The sequence below is a fragment of the Lepidochelys kempii genome, chromosome 4 (genome assembly GCF_965140265.1).
Source record: "Lepidochelys kempii isolate rLepKem1 chromosome 4, rLepKem1.hap2, whole genome shotgun sequence".
In the NCBI taxonomy this organism is placed as follows: domain Eukaryota; kingdom Metazoa; phylum Chordata; order Testudines; family Cheloniidae; genus Lepidochelys; species Lepidochelys kempii.
This window is the reverse complement of record NC_133259.1, coordinates 135,009,108-135,033,444: the sequence shown is the minus strand read 5'-3', so window position 1 is coordinate 135,033,444 and position 24,337 is coordinate 135,009,108. Positions and strand designations below refer to the sequence as shown.

The following is a 24,337-nucleotide window of genomic DNA, read 5'->3' as shown; positions in this document are numbered from 1 at the left end:
TTTGATGTAACCTTCTGTTTCCCAAACCTCACCGGTGATTAACATGAGATAATTTATCCATTAGGCAGTCTGTCACAACTTTAAAGAACATACAGACAATGCCATCATTGCATTCAAGATTAATCTAAATGTTAATATTCCCTTTTGATCTCTGAATCAATAGCTATAGGTACTGTCTGTTTACATAGCTAATTATTAGACAAGATAGAAGTAAACACACACAATTAGTATCACCTCTAATTCTCTAACAATACAGGTTTGCACTTCAAAGTTCTAGCCTATCTAGCAGGGAATGGCCCTAATTACCAGTCACATAATTTCTAACATGTCTTTAATGGTTGGCTTTGGGTCATTTAGCCTGTAAGCTGCTTAACCCTTTCTGGTCATATGTCACATTTCATTTAAGATTTATTGCAATTTTATCACAGTGGTAGCCACAATGATTTACATGGTCCTATTTTAATTAGATAACGTCACAGTGCTCTTGGAATATTTCTTAGTCACTGCATCTCAAAGCACATTAAAATGGTAAAGATTGTTAGTCTGATAATACTGTTGGCCTAAGTACAGAGATTCAAAGCAGCTTGTATCCGAAAAACAACATTTTAATGGATAAGCTAGAAGTCTGACACATCAGATGAAGGGTACATTTGTGATATCCCCAGGGCCCAGCTACTCTATCCTTGCTGGATCCTTGTGAAAATAAATATTTGTAGCCTTGAACAAACATTAGGGGAATATACAGAATAGCCTTAGTAAAGGGGTTAACCAGCTCAATAATTGGTAAATACCAAGGTAAGAATCCTAACCAAACACACAATGTGTAGACACTCCCTTAGAGTTGGTTTCTCACTTATAGCGAATGAACTTGTGCACATTCTCTAGGCTGGGGATCGTCTTGGTGGGATATGCAGGAGGAGATGTCACTTCATCAGCTCGCGAAGTTTCCTTTCACTTTGGAAAAGTAACACTGGCTAATCTGGAGTTTGAAGTTGAAAATAGTCTGTCATATCTTTCCCTCCTCTGTTTCCTTGTTTGTGTCTAGTTTTCAAATAACGTCAATAGTTGATAGATTTTTACCATTCCTCCCCTTGAAAACCACTTTTTTTCACAAACTTATGTTAAAATTTGTTTGAAAGTCTGACATAATGTGGTTTGTGTGTTAAATTGAGATACAAAGAAACATTAGATACCTCAAAATATAAAAGCACTGTTTTAGTCTTTTATCACAAAGTACTTAACTCACTCAATTTTCAGAATACATTTTACTTAATGACATGTAACTCCAAATATTTGAAAAAGGAAGGTTTTTTCTGGTGAAGAGTTAGAGATAGATTTGATTATCTTCATAATCGAATTGTGGTTCTCACCTGTCACTTATTCACTTGTTAAGCATGTACTTACTGATCTCAGGAGAACTCCCGTCATCCTTTTGTTCCAAAAGCAGAGCATTTTATGCTTGAGCTAAGGAAAGATCTCAGTTAGCTGTCATCTAAAGAACTATCCTTTGGTTCTTCCTTACCTGCTGCTAACCAATGGACTTCAAGGTACCCTCTCACATAGTGTCAGGGCTTTCCATAGTGTTTAATCTCTTTGAAACATGTGGAGACAGTTGTCAAGCTTTCTTGAACCACAAGTATCCAGAGAAACATTAGACAGCAGTCAAAATTGCAAATAGGAAATATTTACACTACAAGTTTCTTAACATCCTTGAGGTAGGCTTGGAAGATATTTTCATAAATATTCTGTTGCCTAATCTTTTGTTAACTCATTTGTTAACTCATGATCCCTTTTGTTTGGTTCTTTCTTTCTAACTGCAGAGGTTTTCCATTGATTCTCAATGTAGACTATACAGCTAATTATAATTTCATTGCTATACTCTGTTTTAATGGGGGAATTCCAATAAATAACTTACAAAAACTCTTAAAATATAATCAAGGCCTCAAGTATTCTACAAGTGTAGAAGTAATAATTGTATTTTTCTCTAGCCCTAGCAGACAGCCTTTTGTGCTGTTTGGTAACCACTCGAGTAAAGAGAACCTGAACTCTGGTAACTTTAATTTTCCATCTGAGGGGCATCTGGTTCGAAATACAGGCCTTGGCGGAAGTACTGCTAAGCACATGGTGAGCTTTTAATAACTTACTTATTTTTTTCTTCCCCAAACAGTATGTTTTTGCTTTGCTAAATTGTTTTTCTTTGTATTACAAAATGCTTATTGGTGATCAGTCAAACAGCCAACATGTGTGCAGTACAAATGTATATTCTGAAAGGTTCAAGTAAAGCAGTCAGACCTTTAATGAAAAGGCAGGAAATAGGAAATTGTAGTTGCTATGGGACCAATCCTACAGCCCCTCTTGGAAGCCAAACTCCCATTGACTTAAATGGGTGTTCCACTCTATGGGGTGCACATGATTGGGCCCAATATGAAAGAAGACAACTTTCTAAGGACTGTGCATAGTTGAAAAGATAGGGTATAATATCCCTGGTCTGTATTCTGACTGACTCTAGGCTGCAAATAAAAATACTCTCTAAAGCTGCATAATTTATTAACTTTTTTCTTCAGTAACTGAAATCTGAGTTATGGTTGAATCATAAAACTCTTGGTTAACATTTCTAAAAATATACAGTATTAACACTTGTAGTAATTTTTTTAGTAACTTGTTAACTCATTAAAACCATTGTCTGGTTGTTTAAAAATGTAATGAGGTTTGGAGACAAACCACAAAATCCCTGAATAGCTTTCAACTGTTAAAAATTGTTACTAAGATGAACTTTTTAAAAATTTACTTGTTTCCATTTTCAAGTAAAAGTTGAATTTAAAACATATCATGAACTCGATGGCTTATTGCGCTCCCATGCAGGGAATGCATTTTGGGAAGCAACCCCAGGGAATACAGATCCTCAGGCTGGCTGGGCTGGGTGCATCAAGAAGGTAACTAGAAGCGAAGGAGGAGTGTGCAGGTTGCATTGTTGTTTAGTTCTCCCTAGTAGCCAGTTGAGGAAGGCTTTGAGAGTGTCTGTAAGTCAGAAGGGTGTTCTGTTGCACAGCTGCTACTGCAAAAGACGTAGAATGTAGTTTATTAGGTACAGGTAATTAGGGAGCAATGGCCTGGTAATAATTTTATGACTCCACATGGGCTAGAGCAATATTGAATGAGTCACTGCCTTATGGATGAGCATGGGGTTGGCCTATCCCACTGGTTAGGTAAACAAGAAAAGATTATTTAATGTTACAGTGTAATTAAACTTCATTCTCTGTTTCCTACCCTCTCCCATATTATTCCCACATGGATACCAGTCATACTATTTTTATTTTCACATACGTGGGTGGGTTTCCTGTTAGGACCACCTGTCGTCTGTCAGAGCCAGTTGTGATTGCTTTCTGATATGGTGTTTACGACATCATGTCAGTGAGTCTCAGAGGTCTAAAGGTGGTGGTACACCTAACATGACATTGCTCTGCTCTGTTAGCTAGTAGGATGCACTGAAAATAGCATTAAATAACAGGTAAAGGACATGGATGCTTAGCAGAACTTGAGGCACATTAATGAAAAGGAATAATTTATATACAAACCTGAAAACACTTTCTTAATTCACATGGGGAATTCAGAACTCCTTTTGTTTTCAAGGCCTTTTTGAACCACACATATCAAGTCAAATATTGAAATATACCTTTAAAAGGCTTAGATAACTTTTTTAATACAACTGGTCCTGGTTCCTGCACTTTCAGTAGCAAGAAAATTAAGGCAGATTTTAATTAGTTAATTATAATTTAATTAATTATAAACATCTATTTATAGTTGTTAATGTTTATACCATTATTTATTGACTTTAAGACCCACTTACATCTTATTAATACTGACAACTAGGCTGTGCAGTGTGTATCTCCCAAGGGACCTCTGGCTTGTTCAAGGACCTATATTTTTGGAACAACTCACATTCCTTACCTGGGTAAGTCTCTCAACATTATCTCAGAGTATTTAAGGAACATAGCCATCTGATTATTTGTAATAATTTAGCAGCTGGTGTTTTGCTTGTAGAGAGATTGAAAGCATATACTGTTTGATTCCCACAGCTGTAGATAATCTGTAGAGCAGTAGCCCATGCAAAGAATCCAGCCTGACATGGTTATCTTGACCATGTCCCTCCACCTTCACCTTTCACTAAAATCTGTCAGAAGTTTTCAAGGAATTCTCCAAAAGTAGATGTTTGGAAATAAGGCATAATTAGAGCTTAAACTCTATTTAGTTTGAAAATACCTTGAAAAAAGTCACAAGAAGTAGGGGAGGGGAAATCTTTCAAAGACTGGGGATGCATGGTGAGAGTAGAATTGAGTGAGCCTGGTGGAAATGTTCTGCTTTTAAGGTAAAATCCACCCCATTCAAGTCAATGGGGGCCTTGTGTCTTAGCTACTGCAGTTCAAAGTCACATATTTAATTTGGTTAATGTTGAGTGTGAGTTTAAATCCATTAAAGAAAATAAATATGAAGTTCAAGTTGAAATGTGCTATATGATTGACACCACTATAATGTCAAAAAATTACCTGCCATACCTGAGGTACAAGTTACTTCCTGGTTTAAGCATAGGAACATAACTGCAGTATCTCAGCTACCTCCATTTGGTAACTGTTGACATATGACTTTTAATGATTGCTTCATTAAATTGTACCATGTTGGAGTATTATGTACTTATATTTTTACAGATTTATGTGATATTCATTGCCTTATCATCTTGATCCCCAGAGCATTTAAAAATATATATACAAATAGGTCCTGATGGTGTTCCCTTTGAAGTTTGCAAAACTGCCATTGATTTCAAGCGGGAAGATTCAAGTTTCCCAATATTAAAATTTTCAGAATTTATATGGAGCCCAGATATTTTGGCAATAGGGGCCAGATGAATTTTTAAATATCCTCCAGCACCTGGAGCATGGTTTATAAAATACAGTGATAAATGTAAAAAATAATGCTTTGGGGAGTACATAAATCTTAATCATAAATTGTGAGTGCAGTCGTCTCAAATATCTGTTCCAAGCTATTAGCAAATATTAAAAATAATCAGTTGCACGCCTAGTAAATTTCAAAATATTATGAGACGTGCTTGCTTTAGTTACTGTAGGAAGTTTGTAAAGGACATAATTTTGACTGCAGTAGTGCTTTACAAGTTACAGGAAAGTGTTAACTTGCCTGTTACAGAAGTTTATAGGAAATCAAAAGCCAACAATTCAAGGCGGTAATTACATAGCAACATCGCAACTCTTCTTTTGTTGAAAGAAGATGATTTTACAGGGAAGATGAGAGAGAAGAGTTTGTCCTGGTCTTTTTAGTCCTTTGTCTCTGTCTTGTGTTGTCTGAATAGTCTACCCAAGCAATGGTTGCAACAATATTATCATTGTAATAAAAACATTTGTTCCAAGCTATAAGATTATATTAAATAGATTTTGTCAAATACCAGTCTATTATGTGCAATTAAGTTTTAATCTAATTTCATCTCTTAATAATTAGCCTGTTAAAATACTCTTTTAAAAAAACAAACCATCAACACACAAATTCCAGTGCATTTGCTTAAAAAAAGATTCTTGTAATGAAACATTTATAGCTGCCTAATAAATAACAATAATCGAAGATCTTAATATTAAATGTTACACCTGCATGTAATTTTCAACCAGATCAACTTACCATACAGCCAGTGTTCCCTAGAGGAACTTTGCCTGCAGTAGCTCAAGAAGACCATTTAACCAAGGTTATTCCAATGAGAAGCAAATGACTTAATAGTAAAACTAGTAGCTGAAAGCCCATGCTGTGTCATGGCTCTGGCAGTGGTGATTGGGTGCGTTACCTCTGATACCACAAAGATGTGGTGATCATTGGCATGGCATAGGTACATGCCTAACTGTAGGTGTACATTGCACAGAAGTAATTCATAAGTCAAAATGGCTGAGAACTTAATTGGGTGGAGACAGACTGCAAATCCCAGTGATGACTGAACCTGCTGATGTTCTGAAAATAAAATAAAAAAAATAAAAAATAAATAAAAAAGTGCTCTCAGTTATGCTTGAGGCTGTTTGCATTGTTTCACACTGACTCAACGGACATTCTAGGCTTCAACATGACAATTTTGGAATCTTATGTAGATAGGCTATTAATCAGTCACTTATGATACAATTCAGTAGTTGGTGTTATTAACTAAAAAAAGCCCGTAAAAATAAAAAAGCTTGCATCTTATTCAAGATCAAATAACTTCAGATTTTGCCAAATGTATTTGCAAAAAAAAGGTCTTCCCTATGCTGTCTCATCTGTATTGCCTCCCCCCCCCCCTTACCTTATGCTCACAAATTAAGTGAGGACAGAGAGGAAATTCATTTGTCAAAAGAAGGTTTACATCCTTTCTTCTCACTGAAGTTGTATGCTTCAAAGCGGTAATATAAGATCAAGCAGCCTCCCCAATATAAATCATAGCATAAGGTAATTTCGGTAGATTAACATTTAAATGTGTTAATGGTTGGTGTGCATCTGTATGTAAAATGACTCGCATTAAATAATGTCCAAGGATCTCTTAAATCAAAAATGCTTGAGAGGCCATTAATGAAATCATGTTTTATATTTCTTTTTTATAGTCAGCAGCAATATACATACATCACACCTGCCATAAACATTCACCTTTGTTATTTAGAATTGATTTTATTATAGTTCATAGAATCATAGAATATCAGGGTTGGAAGGGACCTCAGGAGGTCATCTACTCCAACCCCCTGCTCAAAGCAGGACGGATCCCTGACTAAATCATCCCAGCCAGGGCTTTGTCAAGCCTGACCTTAAAAACTTCTAGGGAAGGAGATTCCACCACCTCCCTAGGTAACGCATTCCAGTGTTTCACCACCCTCCTAGTGAAAAAGTTTTTCCTAATATCCAACCTAAATCTCCCCCACTGCAACTTGAGACCATTACTCCTTGTCCTGTCATCTGCTACCACTGAGAACAGTCTAGAGCCATCCTCTTTGGAACCCCCTTTCAGGTAGTTGAAAGCAGCTATCAAATCCCCCCTCATTCTTCTCTTCTGCAGACTAAACATCCCCAGTTCCCTCAGCTTCTCCTCATAAGTCATATGTTCCAGTCCCCTAATCATTTTTGTTGCCCTCCGCTGGACTCTTTCCAATTTTTCCGCATCCTTCTTGTAGTGTGGGGCCCAAAACTGGACATGGTACTCCAGATGAGGCCTCACCAACGTCGAATAGCGGGGAACGATCATGTACCTCGATCTGCTGGCAATGCCCCTACTTATACATCCCAAAATGCCATTGGCCTTCTTGGAACAAGGGCACACGGTTGACTCATATCCAGCTTCTCGTCCACTGTAACCCCTCGGTCCTTTTCTGCAGAATTGCTGCCGAGCCGTTCGGTCCCGAGTCTGTAGCGGTGCATGGGATTCTTCCGTCATAAGTGCAGGACTCTGCACTTGTCCTTATTGAACCTCATCAGATTTCTTTTGGCCCAATCCTCCAATTTGTCTAGGTCCCTCTGTATCCTATCCCTACCCTCCAGCGTATCTACCACTCCTCCCAGTGTAGTGTCATCCGCAAACTTGCTGAGGGTGCAATCCACACCATCCTCCAGATCACTTATGAAGATATTGAACAAAACCGGCCCCAGGACTGACCCTTGGGGCACTCCACTTGATACCGGCTACCAACTAGACATGGAACCATTGATCACTACCCGTTGAGCCCGACAATCTAGCCAGCTTTCTATCCACTTTATAGTCCATTCATCCAGCCCATACTTCTTTAACTTGCTGGCAAGAATACTGTGGGAGACCGTGTCAAAAGCTTTGCTAAAGTCAAGGAACAACACGTCCACTGGTTTCCCTTCATCCACAGAGCCAGTTATCTCGTCATAGAAGGCAATTAGATTAGTCAGGCATGACTTTCCCTTGGTGAATCCATGCTTACTGTTCCTGATCACCTTCCTCTCCTCTGAGTGCTTCAGAATTGATTACTTGAGGACCTGCTCCATGATTTTTCCAGTCATCTGGGACCTCCCCCGATCGCCATGAGTTTTCAAAGATAGTGGCCAATGGCTCTGCAATCACATCCGCCAACTCCTTTAGCACTCTCGGATGCAACGCATCCGACCCCATAGACTTGTGCTTCTCCAGCTTTTCTAAATAGTCCCGAACCACTTCTTTCTCCACAGAGGGCTGTTCACCTCCTCCCCATGCTGTGCTGCCCAGTGCAGTAGTCTGGGAGCTGACCTTGTTTGTGAAGACCGAGGCAAAAAAAGTATTGAGTGCATTAGCTTTTTCCACATCCTCTGTCACGAGGTTGCCTCCCTCATTCAGTAAGGGGCCCACACTTTCCTTGACTTTCTTCTTGTTGTTAACATACCTGAAGAAACCCTTCTTGTTACTCTTAACATCTCTTGCTAGCTGCAACTCCAGGTGTGATTTGATCTTCCTGATTTCACTCCTGCAAGCCCGAGCAATATTTTTATACTCCTCCCTGGTCATTTGTCCAGTCTTCCACTTCTTGTAAGCTTCTTTTTTGTATTTAAGATCAGCAAGGATTTCACTGTTAAGCCAAGCTGGTCGCCTGCCATATTTACTATTCTTTCTACACATCGGGATGGTTTGTCCCTGTAACCTCAATAAGGATTCTTTAAAATACAGCCAGCTCTCCTGGACTCCTTTCGCCCTCATGTTATTCTCCCAGGGGATCTTGCACATCAGTTCTCTGAGGGAGTCAGTCTGCTTTTCTCAAGTCCAGGGTCTGTATTCTGCTGCTCTCCTTTCTTCCTTGTGTTAGGATCTGTGTTAGTTCATACTTGAGAAATCTTTTCAGATAAAGCCTGTTTTCCTAGTGTAATGTTTGTAGAAAGTGTGGATTGAGTATACTACTACACTGTCCTTTCTTCTCTCCCCTCTGACATCCTTTTTTGTAATTTTAAAATTAGTGACGCTCTTCTGTTCCTACTCTTCTTTGTTTGTGAGCATGACCTAGCGCACACTGGTGCACATGCGAGTAAAAGAAATGAAAACCTTTGATACGTTACTTTCTTTCTGCCTTTTTGCGCTAGCCTCTATGTAGCCTTGCCAGTAATGTTACACTGTGACAGAAGCAGTTAAAATGTAATTTTTTACAAACTTCTCAAACAGAGTAAATATGTTTGTTCATAGTATTTTGCTACTTCTCAGGTGTGCAACTATATTTTTGATACTTTTCATGATTTATAAAGGAAACGCCATCCCTTTTGTCTTTGACCAATGGAGGGCTTAAAGGAATACTAGAGCCCTGCAAATCCTTGGGTATCTCCTTTATATCCATGGGCCATTTCTGCGGATACCAGCGCCGACGTGGATACAAATTTTGTATCCACGCAGGGCTCTGACAGTAAGGGTGGGTGGGCAGCTGTGAGGAATGGTGGCACGGATTCTTCACCTGCCCTGATCGGGGGGCGCGGGCACGTTACCATGGTACTGCACATACTGGTACAAGTTGTAGCCAGAAATTTGCTCTGTTTTTTTGGGGGGGGGGGAGGGTTAATAAAACCTACCTATCAAAGCAAGATCCTAAACAAAATTACCAGCCACAGTTTATACATCAATTTATATAAAACAAGAAGTAAAGATTACTCTGCAAGTAAAATGTAAATACCAATTGTTTAGACTTTTGAATTCATAATTCTGCTTTTTTTAAAGTAGATACCTTTTCCATGAAATATGTTGCATAACCTCATGTAATAGTATTTAAAACTAACTTGAAATATTTTATTTTCATACAGGAAATGACAATGAGATGCACGAGAAAACTAAACAAGTGTAAGCTATCCATTTTTACTTCCCCCCTACTTACCCTTCCAATTCCACTTCATGACAGTAGATCCCAAACTCCTATTTAGATGGGATGGCTGCTGCTAATTACAGTGCAGTTTTGTTCTGTTTTGTTTTTTAATGCAGCTGTGTGTATATCTAGGGGAGGCTTTAACTAGGTGCTTAAAAAATGAGAAATCTGGAAACTGATGTGGAGTATAGGGACAGTTACTTAATATATCACTTCACTGCAGCACCAAAACAATGTTTTAAATAAAATAATTTTTGGTCTTATACCTTAGTTCCTCCTGTGTTACTGATACATGAGACAATCCAGTTTCTGCACTGGCTTGCTAATTGTGATTCTCCCTGGAGGTTGTGTATTCAGTATCTTGTGTCACTGTCTTCTGTCAGTTCTTCCTTAGCCTTCCTTGCCTTCTGTTTCCTCTGTCAAATATTCAATTAAGGGCTTGCTTACCATGTTTCCTATTTGTATTTGGGGGAAAAAACAGATGATGCAGCTAGATCATAAGATGAGTCTTTTCATTACACTAGTATCTCAGGAGGATGTTAAACAGAAGCTACCAAAATTAGACATTTTAAAATCAGCAGGCATGGATAACTTGCTTCTGAGAGTTTTAAAAAAGCTGCCTGAATATCACACTAGACCATTAATAGTTGGTTTTCAGTAAGTCAGGAACACAAGGTATGTTGCAGAAGACTGGAAGAAAGCCAATGTTGTGTCATATTTAAAAAGGGTAAATGGGATGACCTGGGTAACTACAGGCTTGTCAGTCTGGCATTGATCCTGGGCAACGTAGTGGAGCAGCTGATATAAGACTTGATTAATACAGTATTAAAGGGGGGTAATTTAATTAAGGCCAATCAACATGGGTTTAAGGAAAACAGATCCTGTCAAACTAACTTGATATCTTTTTTTTGATGAGATTACAAGTTTGGTTCAAAAAAGGTAAGTTTTGAGATAATATACGAACACTAGTGTAAGGCTTTAACTTGGTACCATATGCCACTTAGATTAAAAAACTAGAATGATATAAAATTAACATGCAGTGTAGATGTACCGGTGTTGGTCCCCATATCTCTCTCACCAACAGAAGTTGGTCCAATAGAAGATATTAACTCACCCACCTTGTGTCTTTAATAAAATTAACATCGACAAATTAAATAGATTAAAAGCTCCCTAACTGATCGCTCTCAAAATGTAATTGTAAATGGGGAATCTTCATCCATTGGGTGTGTTTCTAGGGGGGTCCTGAAGGGATGATCAGTTCTTGGCCCTGTGCTTTCTAATATTTTTATCAATGAGCTGCAAGAAAACATATACTCATCACTGATAAAGTTTGCAGGTGACACACAAATGGGGGAGTGGTAAATAAAGAAGAGGACAGTAAACTGGATCGCTTGGTAACCTGGGCACAAACACACAATATGTGCTTCAATATGTCTAAATATAAATATATACATCTTGGGACACAGAGTGTAAGCCATACTTACAGGATAGGGGGCTCCATCCTGGGAAGCAGGACTGAAAAAGATGTGGTGGGCGTGGTGGAAAGCTCTCAGTGCAATGCTAATGCCAAAAGAGCAAATGTGATCCGTGGATGCATAAAAAGTGGAATTTTGAGGAGTAGAGGTTATTTTATCACTTTTTTATTTGGCATTGGTGCAACCACTGCTGGAATACCGTGTCCACCATGCAATAAGTATATTGATAAATTGGAGAGGGTTCAGAGAAGAGCCAGAAGAATGATTAAACAATTAGAAAACATGCCTTATAGGGATAGACTCGAGGAGCTCTATTTGGCTTAATAAAGAGAAGGTTAAGGGGTGACCTGATTAGTCTATAAGTACCTACACAGGGAGAAAATATTTAATGGTGGGCTCTTCAATCTAGCAGAGAAAGATTTAACATGATCCAATGGCTGGAAGTTGGAACTAGACAGATTCAAGCTGGAATAAGGCATACATTTTTAGCAGCACAAGTAGTTAACCGTTGGAACTGTTTACCAAGGTTGTGACGGATTCTCCATCACTGACCACTTTTTTAATCAAGATAGGGTGTTTTTTAAAAAGCTCTGCTCTCGGAGTTACTTTAAGGAAGTTCTTTGGCCTGTGGGAGGAGTTCAGACTAAGTGATAACAATTGTCTCTTCTGGGCCTTGGAATCTATAAATCTTTGAAGTGTTCGATTTGGTGTACATGTCTAACATCCTGAGCTTGCTTTTTTTAGTATATTTCTAACATGTCCTGCTCTGTCAACTCTCTTACTCTCACATTTGTTAGCTGGTCTTTCCATTAAATGTGTAGTATCTTCTTCAGCCATCTGCGATGGGCAGCCTGCAGTCTCTGTTGTTATTCACTCTCATTGGCCAAGTCTCTTCTCCATCTGTGCTCAGTACAATCACCTGATGCACTCTGGTCTTTATTTTAGTGTGGAGACCCCTGTTTGACCAGATGTTTATCTTTCCAAAAGTAGTGTTTGCATTTCCTAATCTTGTTATGAATATTTTTATTGTAGCAGAGTTGGCGGTTTCTCAGGGAAAGCTAGTTTAGGACAGGGTGTTGGTAAATACCGGCTTAAACTCAGTTTAAGCCGGGAAACTGGGAAGAATAGTTACATTAGTATCCATCAAGTTCAGCAAACATAGAAAGTTTGTATACATCCATTCAAACGGAGGAATAGGCTTGATCTATCTGCTACATTAATGTTGGATTTCTGCAACAGAATGCTATGTGGCCAAATGGACCTGGACTGGTAGTTCACAACTCTGTGTGCTTCTGATTCCTTAATGCTTCAAGTCTGCAAATCTGCATTGTCACTTTTATATAATCCAGTGTTTTTGACTTTTGTCTATATAATATTAAAAACTAAAATATGTCTCATGACATGTATAGCTTGAGAAAATACTGTGCCAAAATGTATACAGATATTCCGATGTTTAGTGTAATCACATAGTTCACCTCTACCCTGATATAACGTGGCGCTCGGGAGCCAAAAAAGGTTAGCATTACCAATTAGGCAATAAATGAGAAACAATTTCAAGTGAAATGTTTGCGAAATAATAGACAACTCTCAGGGATGAGCATCAGAACTTTCTCCCAAGTTTTCCCTTCTTATGTGGAAAGAAAGGATCAATTTAATGTCTCAAACATAAAAGATGTTGGGGATTCGTTTGGAATTTCTGTATGTTGGAGATCAGGTTGTATACTTAGGCTGGTAATACCACTGCCTCTTATGCTGGCTGGTATAGTCTCATTGCTTCCTTGTACTCCCCCATCTGTTTGCATCCATCTGTAGTCTCTTGTCTTATACTTAGATTGGAAGCTCTTCGGGACAGGAGCTGTCTTTTGTTGTATTTTGGTACAGTGCCTAGCACAGTGGGGTTCCTGGCCCAAGATTGGGGCTCCCAGGTGCTCTGCTAATAAAATAATTTTGATGTAGAATCTTCTGACACTGATCACTAAAAAGACAAAGAGGAGGGTTATTTCTGATGCCCAGCTTAGTCCTAGGTTTGGGGATATTTAAGAAGCATAACTTCTTTATACTTTGGTACTTTGGGGGCTTTGGTCACAATCCTTTTCCTGCAACCTTCGAGTGTAGGATTAACGTTACTCCTCCAAACAGGATACCACAGCCTGACACCCAGTTAAAGTAACAAAATGCAAAACAAGTGAAAAATGTTACCACGTCATCTGTTCAACTCGAAATCTGATCAATTTCTGAGGGGCGCTTCACTAATATTTGTGGGAGTTTGTGTACCAGTGGGGCTAGGTTCTGAGCCAGAATTATTTCATCTCTCAGACATGCAGAAACTTATTTTCACTTGTTTTCAGTGCACCTAGTTTTTTCCAGCATATTATGGAAAGTTCACACTATTTTTGTGAACCCATACAAATAAACAAAACAACCAACACTCTTCTATAAACAAACAGATAAAGTTACTTTCTCTGTTGCTGTAAGTCTATGTGGGATGTCAGCTACAATGGCTTGGTCAGGGTTTGGTTGAACCAGTCTTATGTTGCAGTCTCTCAATAAAAATATATTGAGGTACTTAAGGTTTTTCCCCCCAAAATTTACACCACAGAGTGAACCATGCGTGGGAGTTTCAAGAAGCATACAAGATTGCTTCTTTACTTCCTGAGTAACTTTCAGTGTGTCCAGGGGACTTAACCCCACTCCTTATAATCTGGCAATTGTAGGAATGCAGGTAGTGGAATTGAGGTGCTCTTGAGCAAAGTTTGGGATTTGGGAGACCACTAGTTAGTGAGGCTACTACTGCAGGTTGGACAGTAAGCAGAAGAGTCTTTTCTTTCTCCCACTTTTTCGATATATGGCATACTGAAGGCTGGGAATTCCTAGACAGGCCCACAAATTGTTCAAAGAATCTGGAGATGTAGAGCTGTTGAAAGGTGTATAATTCATTTAGAGCCTGATCTAATTGTCATCGATGTCAGTGGGAGTCTTTCCATTCCCCTTTTTGGAAGGAAATTAAACCAGGCCTTTATATGGGATGAGTTTTCTATTGCACAGCCAAAAAGTGGGGTGGATGGGTGGGATGGTATTTGTGTGTGGTGGTTGATTTATTTTATTTTTTTTAGTGAACATTTCTATAACAGGCCAGTTCTTCCCTTAGATAGGTCAGCCCAATGTGTTTCCAGGATCTTTGGGCATGTAGGGCTTGCTTGCATGACCTACTTCGAGACCATGGGTATTTTTCTTTATTGGAGATCTCACGGTGATATCATTAAAAGTGCTCCCACTTGACCCCATGGTAAACTTCTACTGATTCCAGTGGGAACAGAGGTAAGCTAGTGCTGAGGGCTTTTGAAAGTATTTCCTTTAGGACAAATTGGGATGGATTTCATTTAAATCACCAAGTGGAAAGCCTCGATTATCATCAATTTTAATCAACTTTTTCATTTCTACTACAGTTACTTTGTAAAGAATGGTGCATTCTCATTGGTTGATAAAACCATTAAAACATGCTGATTTACAAGTAAATAGAGCCTTTACACACACCTTGTTGCTACCTGGGAGGTACATGTTAACTCTGTACATTTATTTAGGCAATAATGTAGCTTAATATTTTCAGGTTCTTATTCATTGGACATTTTTACTATGTTAGAAAATGGTGAATGTTGGGTGTAGTCATAGACTCAGTTCTCAAATTATGAATATTTATCAGAGCTCAAGTCGAGAGAAACTATTAAATAGGAGTATGAGACCATCTGGGTAGGCTCAGTGGATGATCCTGATGAGATCCATGATGGTGTCTCCTGGAGTCAGAGGCATGGTCCCAGTGACTATGGTGACTTTGCCAGTCTCTTGCACCCAGTAGCACAGTTTCTGGGTCCCCCACAGGGTCAAGCCCTTAATACAGTACACGTCCTATTGTGCCATATTCATAAAGCTTGACCTCAAAAGCTGGGGGTTTATCTCTATAGTTTTCTCTCTCTATGTAGAAAAGCAGCGTTTAACTCAGTTTTTGATAGAGGCTCATGGATTAAGCATATTTATTTTTTATTTCAATGTTTTAAGAGATTAAAATAAGTTTAGGCCTTAACATATTTTGTGTTAAATTCAGATTTAATTGTAAACAGGCTTATTTTTAAAAAGAAGAACTTATAATTTAAATAACAAAATCAAAAATCTGATTTTAAAATATCCAACTTTTTTAACTTTAAAAAATTTACTTTCATCCACCGAAGTGCAAATAAAATGTCATGAAAATAAATCAACTAGGCACAATATTAGAGATTTTAAGAGGTGTCTGTTCTTTTTAAAGTAAGGCATTGTGTGGGTCTTGTGCTGTAAAAGATTTCTGGATTGTTATGAGAAAAGAAAAACTTTGGCTATAGCAATTCATGTTATGTTTGTATTTGTCGTTTCAGCAGGCTGTTGTCCCAGATATATGCTGCTGTTGTAGAGGCTGTCCTTGCTGGTATTGCATGCTATGCCGAAACTTCCAATGCAACCAAGGTAATTTAAAATGCCTGTCCTGTATCTTGTAGCAGCAATTAGCTTGTTGGCATTGTCTTCAGAATGGTACATACATCTGGCTTTAAGGAATACCTTCTGAATAAAATTACACCATTTCTATCTTCCTTTTTGGCTTGCATATACATTACAGTAAAGTTCATATAGTCTTTAATTTTGCCTAAACTGGGTTATTTGACATCAATAGCAAGTTACTTTTCATTGGGATGGTGGCCTCCAGCAGGAGTCTCTGAAATGTCCATTTTAATTAGTGCTGTTTCAAAGTTTTACACATACAAGAGGTGTCTGACCTAGTGACGTTTGGTAGTAATCTGGGCACTCAGTAGTCTGGCTCAACTGTGGTATTGTGCCTCTACTGCCCGGGGTATGGTTTCTGTTCAACATCTGCATGCGCATCTTGTTAATGGGAATTCTGTACGCGTATTTATTTATTTATTTATTTGCAGGCAAAAGAAACCGCAGAAGAAATTCTTATGTCTATGCTTGATTCCTTTCATCTAACACAATTTAAAACTGCATTACGGTATTTAGATATTTATTAGCTTTTCTGCTCATATTGTCTTAACTCGGTTGTTTTCTTTGGGGAAAAGTTTCACTTAAAACATATTTCTTGTTTTATATTTGATTACTAAATTTAAGATTTAAATTGAATTGGTAGAATAATAATATTTTTTCTTCCTCTCCACATTCTCCTAGCCACTTGAAAGTTATTTTAGCCTTAAAACTGTGATCAGTTTCTTTGCATGTAGTTTAGCATGTAAAAATGATATGATTCAAGCATTATCTACATTTACAGCAGTGTGTAGGGTACAGACACTGCATGCCCAGCTAGGACAGGTATAAAAAGCAGTATACGGTGAGGCACAGCTTAATAGAGTAGAGCATAGCGCCCTCCATGTCTGAACCCTAGGGAGTATAGACAGCTCTCTACATGCCCAAACAGTGCCTCCCATGTCTATGCCGCTATTTTTAACAGCGCAGCGTCTCCCCTGCTGGAGTCTTTTTCCACCACAAGGAAAGACTCTAGGAACAGAGAGAGGCTGCCGGAGCCTTTCCTCAATCGCTTCCCCCTGCCAGAGCCTTTCACTTCCACACGTAGCTACACATCCCCTACACGCCACTGCAAGTATAGACAACCATAGTCATTAGCAGACCTCTAGGAATAAAAAAAACAGTTTAACTGGATACTCTCTCTCTTTTTTGTACACAGCTCCAAAATAGCTTTTCAGATTCAAGCTGTGAATAATCATGGAAGGTCAGTATTATCTTATGTTTCATATGGGAAATAAGTAATTTTAATGCTGGTCAGCAACAAAGTATTTTTAGCCTTCACAAAACACATTAGAGAAGACATTATGATCTTTAAGTTTGTTATAGCAAATGAGGGCAACCATTAAATGCCTTAGCATTTGTATACAGAGGCAGTTTAGTGGCTTGTTATCCTTCTGTGTGTATTTATATTTTTATGGAATCTTAGTAGCACTTTAAAAACGAAACAGCTGGGTAGAGCATCTTTATTATCTCTGTTAATATATAGGAGCATCAGGCGCACATTAGGAGTTTTCATTTAAAAATAAATTTATTTGACGTAAGTTTTTTTTGTTTTTTTGGTTTTTTTTTCTTCTCAAACTTATGGCATCTTACATTTTGCCATATTGTCTAAAACCAAATTTCACCTGCATTTTACCGGAGTGACTAAAATGCCCTGGAGGTATAGAACACTTCTTTCAAATAGAAATAGTTATTTTGGATTGGTATTGTAAACTCTCATTTAAATTATCTAGTCTTTAAATATTGAAATATTATTCTGTTTTAGAATTATTCCATTGGATAATGAGGATAGCCTGTACTTAGTTAAAACCGTAAGTAGAACTATTCCATGCTGTGCAATAACTTCCAATGATGAGTATTTCTAAATGTGATAATAATCTGTACTGCAGTGAACTGCTATATATAAATGTAAAGATCTCTTTATAAAAAAAATCACTTAAGATCTCAAAAGATATAGTAAGGGATTAGATAGACTTATTTTTGTAAGATTTTTGAGTTCAGTAAACAGCAGCAAATCTCTGTCGTCTTTGGTAGATGGCTTTTGGATGCAAGAACTGGTTAGCTCCTGATGTGGTTTGGGAGCTTGGCCCAATAGATAGGGCAGAGAACTTGGGCTTGAGAGACCTGAATTTGATTCCATTGGCTGAACCAGAGTTCTTATCCTTGCTGAACTTGTGTGGTCTTGGGCAAGACACTTAAGTTCTTTGTTTTAATTTCACCATATATAAATAGGGATGATATTTATCTCTTTGAAGAGTTTTCAGGTCTATGCATGAAACTTGTTTTATTAGTGCTAGTATTTAAATGCTAAAATACTCTTTTATAACAAGAACCAATGGCTGGAAATTAAAGCCAGACTAATGAAAATTAGAAATAAGTTATACATTTTTAACAGTGACGGTTACTGACCATTGAACAGATGACCAAGGGAAGAGGTGGATTCTTCATCTTTGGTGCCTTAAAATCTAGAAAGGCACCCCATCTTGAAGATATACTTTAGCCAAACACAAGTTATTGGCCTCATTAGAGGTAACTGGGTGAAATTTAATGGCCTGTGTTATACAATGGTCAGAGTACATGATCCAGTGGTCTCTTCTGGCTTTAAATCTGCATATCAGTGTTTCCCGGAGTGAGGCTTTTTTCAGCATTGGAGATGAAAGAAAATGGGGCATGATTCCTGCACTCTCCAGCTCTACTACAAACGGAAGACACTGGGGAGTAAGTGCAAAAAAGGGTAGACTTTTAAAATCTGAATGCAAACAAATGGAGCAAAGAAAACAAGATAAGGAAAGTAGAACAAACAAAAGAACAGGGTTGGAAGAAAACAAAAAAGTAGAAAGGTGTAGGTTAGGGTACAAGAGAACCTAGGTCTAATACACAAATCCTTAAAAAGGTTGGAAATTACTTAGCATGAATCTTGTTTTTAAAAAAATGCAAATATTTTTGGCATTTAGGACCATTTTTGGGTGAGAGCCTTTGCAGTAATTTATTTCTTCTTCAGTCTCTGCACATTCACACTGGTGGGATTGCATATCCTGGTGATGAACTAGTTAGTTGCGAGGATGTGTGATCCCACAAGCATGAATGTACAGAGACAACTGGCAAGTAACCTCTGTCTTGATGATCTAAGTATTAAAGAACAGTAACAACCAAGATTTTCAAAAGATGCAGTAGTAACACTGAAGTCCAGATTCCTTACTTAATGTGAACATATGCCAGCAGTGGCAACTTAAATCTTGGGTCTGTTTTTTCTCTCTTCCTGCAAAACTGAAAATTCAGCTATAGTGTGTACAGTTATGTCTGACCTGCTTCCCCTGCACAGCTGGCTGTCTTGAGCTGCTCCCCCTCCCTCCTTTTTTCCCCAAGCAATGGGTTGGAGAGCTTTCCTGGAGAAACGTGGGGAATTTGAGAGAGAAGCTATGAAGCTCTGGCTTCAGAATTAAAGTATTTACATAGCAGGAGTTCCACAACTCAGACCCTGTGAACCTTCTACTCCAACCTAGTTCACAAGTGTGGTGCTCATCTTATTTTAAAGAATTCCCAATCAAAAACTCTGTTAACTTGTAGTTAAAATTTAAGTACATTTTGAAGCAACACACAAGCTTACAAATCACTCAAGAAACCCAAATGCTAAAAAAATATTGAAATCACAAGCTAAGGTAACACAAACAGTTGTTATGCTTTTTATTGATACATGCATAAACTGGAAACTTATTTGTGCTTATTCTGTACCTTAGGTATAGAAGTTTTAATTTAATTATTTTTCTTGGTTTTAAGTTCATTTTTATACAGTTTGATATGAGACTGATAACACTAGGAAAAAACAGCTTCCGGTAGAGTCAGTTTAGTATTTTATCATGTGACTAATTTGGCTGCTCTTTAATTGATGTAGTCCTTGTTCATCCCTTGGTTCTAAAGTCTCTTAGCTGTCAGCTTTTATGCCTCTGTTTTTCCATACCTGCATAAATAGGGTCCATGCGTTGAGGCTTGGTATAATGTTTTATGGGATGAGACATTTCATTGTTCCTTTTTCGTAGGTGCTTTATTTGATAAACAAGGTAGTAGAGTTAAGTTTAATCTAAAGAGACGTTTTCTCTTGAGCAATAATCTCACTAAAATGTTCCAGTAAAACAAATGTGAACTCTGTTAATAGAACTGAACAGTTCTTGTTCATTTCCCCTGTAATCTAACATAGTTTTTAGGTTAGTTCTGGTTAGTTTATACCTGGGATTAAGAATTAGGTAGTATGTTTTAGAAGTGAGGAGGGGTACCAAGATTACATTTGCAGAGTGAAGCTGTTTGAGACACAATTCAGGTTTGAGCTGTGAGATTTGAGAGATTATGATTTGAGGCCACACATTCTTGTTACATTTGTTAAAATCACTGGCTTCTCCATGTCCAATTCTGTGTGGAAGTAGAATATTTCACGCAGCTGAAATTTGAACTTTGATTCTAACAACGTTTTAGATAAAAATTGAAAAATTATAAAAGGCGCTCCTACCTCTCCTCCCTTCCCATTTGCTACAGGCGGCTATGACAATATATGACATTCCAGATTTGCTAGGAGGAAGAGGATGCTTGGGATCTGTTGTCTTCTCAGAATCATTTCTGGCATCACAGATCTTTATAAAGGAAAAAGGTAACTATTTCAAGCTCTTTCATGCACATTACTATCTCTTAATGTTGTTTTTATCAATTCATAATGTAATTAAATGGAGTAGTAAAATAACTTCTTGTATATTATCACTGCTATTTTGAAGATTTTAGTAAGTAAAGACCGAACTAAAATTTTTAATTTGCTAGTAATCTAATGAATCCGGTTGTTTAATTTTAATGGACAAGATTGCATTCATTTTTTCTCTGCAGCTACTCTAAGGGACTCGTTTGTTTCCACTATCAGCTTCATGGGATTGCTAGACAGGAGACTCTCATGCATAGTTGCCTTCTCAGCTTTTCAGTCTTATTGAATATTCACTTGTTCTTGTATTATAAAAAAGGACAAATAGAAGCACCAGATTTACCTTCTCTATACCTTTCATTATTTCATATATAGTTTTCTCATCCTGTAATATTTATTTCAAAGCTAGAAACGAGTAAATGAAAATTAAAAATGAAGTGGATGCAACTTCTGTTTGTTTTTTAGAACAGTCTTGATTTAAAATACAGGATAGTAGGTAACCTTCAACCAACTTCAAACTCCACTAGATATTTTCCACAGTGCCAGAGTGAAAAAAGCCAAAGGCTTTGGTAACAGTCATTTGTGTTAAGAATTCCTATAGCATAAGATAGAAAATTTGCTCAAGACATTGGGTTCTAACCAAGTGGATCATCTTTTTTTTGCAATGTGAGGAGGGTTTTATCTGATTCTTGTGGATTGCTAACTCTTTTTTAAAAAATAAAACAAAACAGCAACAACAACAAAACCCTAATACCAATATTACGTATGCTGAAGTGTTCTGTTTAATCTTGGTCAGGACTGTTTTTTCCCAAAGCTGGGCTCCATTTTTCCTTGCTTTCCCAGCTCCACAAGAGGAGAAAGGGGGGAAAAGGTAAAACATGTTCAGCTCAGGCAGTAGTGGGAGTCAGAGAGAGAAAATAAACAGCTGAAGGGTTGAGGGACATTGGCAAAAAGGGAAAGGCAAATAAGAATCCTGGAGGGGATGAGGACTGTTAATGTGCTCTGCAGGATTTCTGATGGATGGGTGATAGTACTGAAAAGGCTGAGAACCTTGTCATGTAAGGAACACCGATCGATCCTTCAGAGAATCAGTAGTTTATAAGTAAACTAATAGCAACTTGAAATCCTCATAGCTGGTAGTGGAGACTAATAGGAAAATAAGGTGGTTTGATAAGGTATGTAAATAGTTCAGAAGGAATAATACTTCTGTTTTATTTTTGACATTTGCTTTCCGACAGATGGCAGTATTAATACAGAAACCAGCTACATCATTCTTACTGCAGCTATCCCAAGATATGTTTCTTGGCTGGTTAGTATAGTGCAACTTAAGTATTTCATACCCTGTAAGTTTTGTAAATGCATTCCACTAGAAGAAAAAATAGGTAAATATAAACATATAAAGTATGTGTGAATACTCTAACTCCATTTATTGGTAAGTAACATTCCTTTTAAAGAATCTGAAAATGGCTTATGCTGAAGGTATTTAGTCATTCCATCAATCTTAAATGTACATGTAAGTAACTGCTGTATGGTTTATCCAAGCTGACAGGTCTGATTTTTGAGAAGTGAATTAATTGTTGGGCATTTTATAGCACTTGGATAGCTAATGTGACTTGTTGTCAGTGTAGAACTGCTCCTACAAAATTGGAGGTCTGAGGCCAGATCCTCAGTTTGCGTCGTTCCTGTGAAGTCAGTGGAGCCATGCTGATTTACATCAACTGAGGATCTGATCCCTGGGAGAGAGTCTGCTAAAAATTATCTGAGGAAGGATTCTCCTTTCTCCAGCCCTTTTATGCCACTTTGGCCTTTAGAGGCTGCTTTAACTGGAGCAGTCCCTTGGATGTCAAAGTTATGCCGTGTTTTGGCCCCCACAGCAGCGCAGAATTGGAAAGGTGCAAAGGTTGCTTAAAGCACAGAATCTGGACCCCCACCTTTGAATATCATTAGTCACCTAGTGCTGTTACTAAAGCTGTATAAAGGGCATTTGTTTCCCATGACTGAGCAGCATTTTAATTATTAAAGCAAGTTTAAAATCAGATCGATCATTCACTGTGAATATAAATGGAAAATGCAATTTGGTTTTGCCTGCAGGTTGAAGATAATGAAGTGAAACTGTCTGAAAAGGCACAGCAAATAGTGAAGGTATGTAATGATATACTGCTTAAACTAACTGCTAATTCAAGGTAAACTTATTTAGTCAAAACATAAAGGTGATGCTTTCAAGATCTGATCAAAAATAACTAGGGCTATCAAGCGATTAAAAAATGAATCGCGATTATTCGCACTGTTAAACAATAATCTAATACCATTTATTTAAATATTTTTGGATATTTTCTACATTTTCAAATATATTGATTTCAGTTACAACACAGAATACAAAGTGTACAATGCTCACTTTATATTTATTATTACAAGTGTTTGCACTGTAAAAAGAGAAAAGAAATAGTATTTTTCAGTTCACCTAATGCAAGTACAGTAATGCAATCTCTTTGTCATGAAAGTTGAATATGCAAATATAGAATTATGTATAAAAATACTGCATTCAAAAATAAAACCATCTAAAATTTTAGCGCTTGCAAGTCCACTCAGTCCTACTTCTTGTTCAGCCAATCACTTAGACAAACAAGTTTGTTTACATTTGCAGGAGATAATGCTGCCTGCTTCTTGTTTACAGTGTCACCTGATAGTGAGAACAGGCATTCTCGTGGCACTGTTGTAGCTGGCGTTGTAAGATGTTTACATGCCAGATGTGCATGCTTCAACCACCATTCCAGGGGACGTGTTTCCATGCTGATGACGGGTTCTGCTCGAAAACCATCCAAAGCAGTGCAGACAGACACATGTTCATTTTCATTATCTGAGTCAGATGCCACCAGCAGAAGGTTGATTTTCTTTTTTGGTGGTTCGGGTTCTATAGTTTCTGCATCGGAGTGTTGCTCTTTTAAGACTTCTGAAAACATGCTCCACACCTCGTCCCTCTCAGATTTTGGAAGGCACTTCAGATTCTTAAACCTTGGGTTGAGTGCTCTAGCTATCTTTAGAAATCTCATATTGGTACCTTTTTTGCGTTTTGTCAAATCTGCAGTGAAATTGTTCTTAAAACGAACAACAGCACGTGCTGGGTCATCATCCGAGATGCCCTAACGTGAAATATATGGCAGAATGTGGGTAAAACAGAGCAGGAGACCTACAATTCTCCCTCAAGGAGTTCAGTCACAAATTTAATTAACGCACTATTTTTTTAACGAGCGTCATCTACATGGAAGCATGTCCTCTGGAATGGTGGCCGAAGCATGAAGAGGCTTATGAATGTTTAGCATATCTGGCACGTAAATACCTTGCAATGCTGGCTACAGAAGTGCCATGTAAAGGCCTGTTCTCACTTTCTGCTGACATTGTAAATAAGAAGAGGACAGCTTTATCTCCGGTAAATGTAAACAAACTTGTTTGTCTGAGCGATTGGCTGAACAAGAAGTAGGATTGAGTGGACTTGTAGCTTCTGAAGTTTTACATTGTTTTGTTTTTGAGTGCAGTTATGTAACCAAAAAAAAAATCTACAGTTGTAAGTTGCACTTTCAGGACAAAGATTGCACGACAGTATTTGTATGAGGTGAATTGAAATACTATTTTTTCTGTTTTATCATTTTTACAGTGCAAATATTTGTAATCAAAATATACACTTTGATTTCAGTTACAACACAGAATACAAGATATATATGAAAATGTAGAAAAACATCCAACCTGTTCAATTTCAATTGGTAGTCAATTGAAAATTGGTTCAAATT

At 37.8% G+C, this 24,337-nt stretch overlaps 1 protein-coding gene across 6 annotated transcripts in view; it reads left to right on the top strand.

The window, feature by feature from the left end:
* Nucleotides 1-24,337, top strand: part of DNAAF9 (dynein axonemal assembly factor 9) — a 134,761-nt gene that overhangs the window by 53,288 nt on the left and 57,136 nt on the right. For 5 of the 6 annotated variants that reach the window (XR_012158784.1, XM_073342970.1, XM_073342973.1 and 2 more), the window contains 10 exons: nt 1,989-2,124; nt 3,871-3,952; nt 9,778-9,814; nt 15,718-15,805; nt 16,270-16,346; nt 17,034-17,078; nt 17,640-17,685; nt 20,402-20,513; nt 21,791-21,861; nt 22,644-22,694. Coding sequence is in view for 5 of the 6 variants with exons in the window: in XM_073342970.1 (XP_073199071.1) it covers nt 1,989-2,124; nt 3,871-3,952; nt 9,778-9,814; nt 15,718-15,805; nt 16,270-16,346; nt 17,034-17,078; nt 17,640-17,685; nt 20,402-20,513; nt 21,791-21,861; nt 22,644-22,694 (745 nt within the window). In the remaining variant the exon portion in view is untranslated. The remainder of the gene's footprint in view (nt 1-1,988; nt 2,125-3,870; nt 3,953-9,777; nt 9,815-15,717; nt 15,806-16,269; nt 16,347-17,033; nt 17,079-17,639; nt 17,686-20,401; nt 20,514-21,790; nt 21,862-22,643; nt 22,695-24,337) is intronic. The other variant, XM_073342971.1, reaches the window with a different exon arrangement.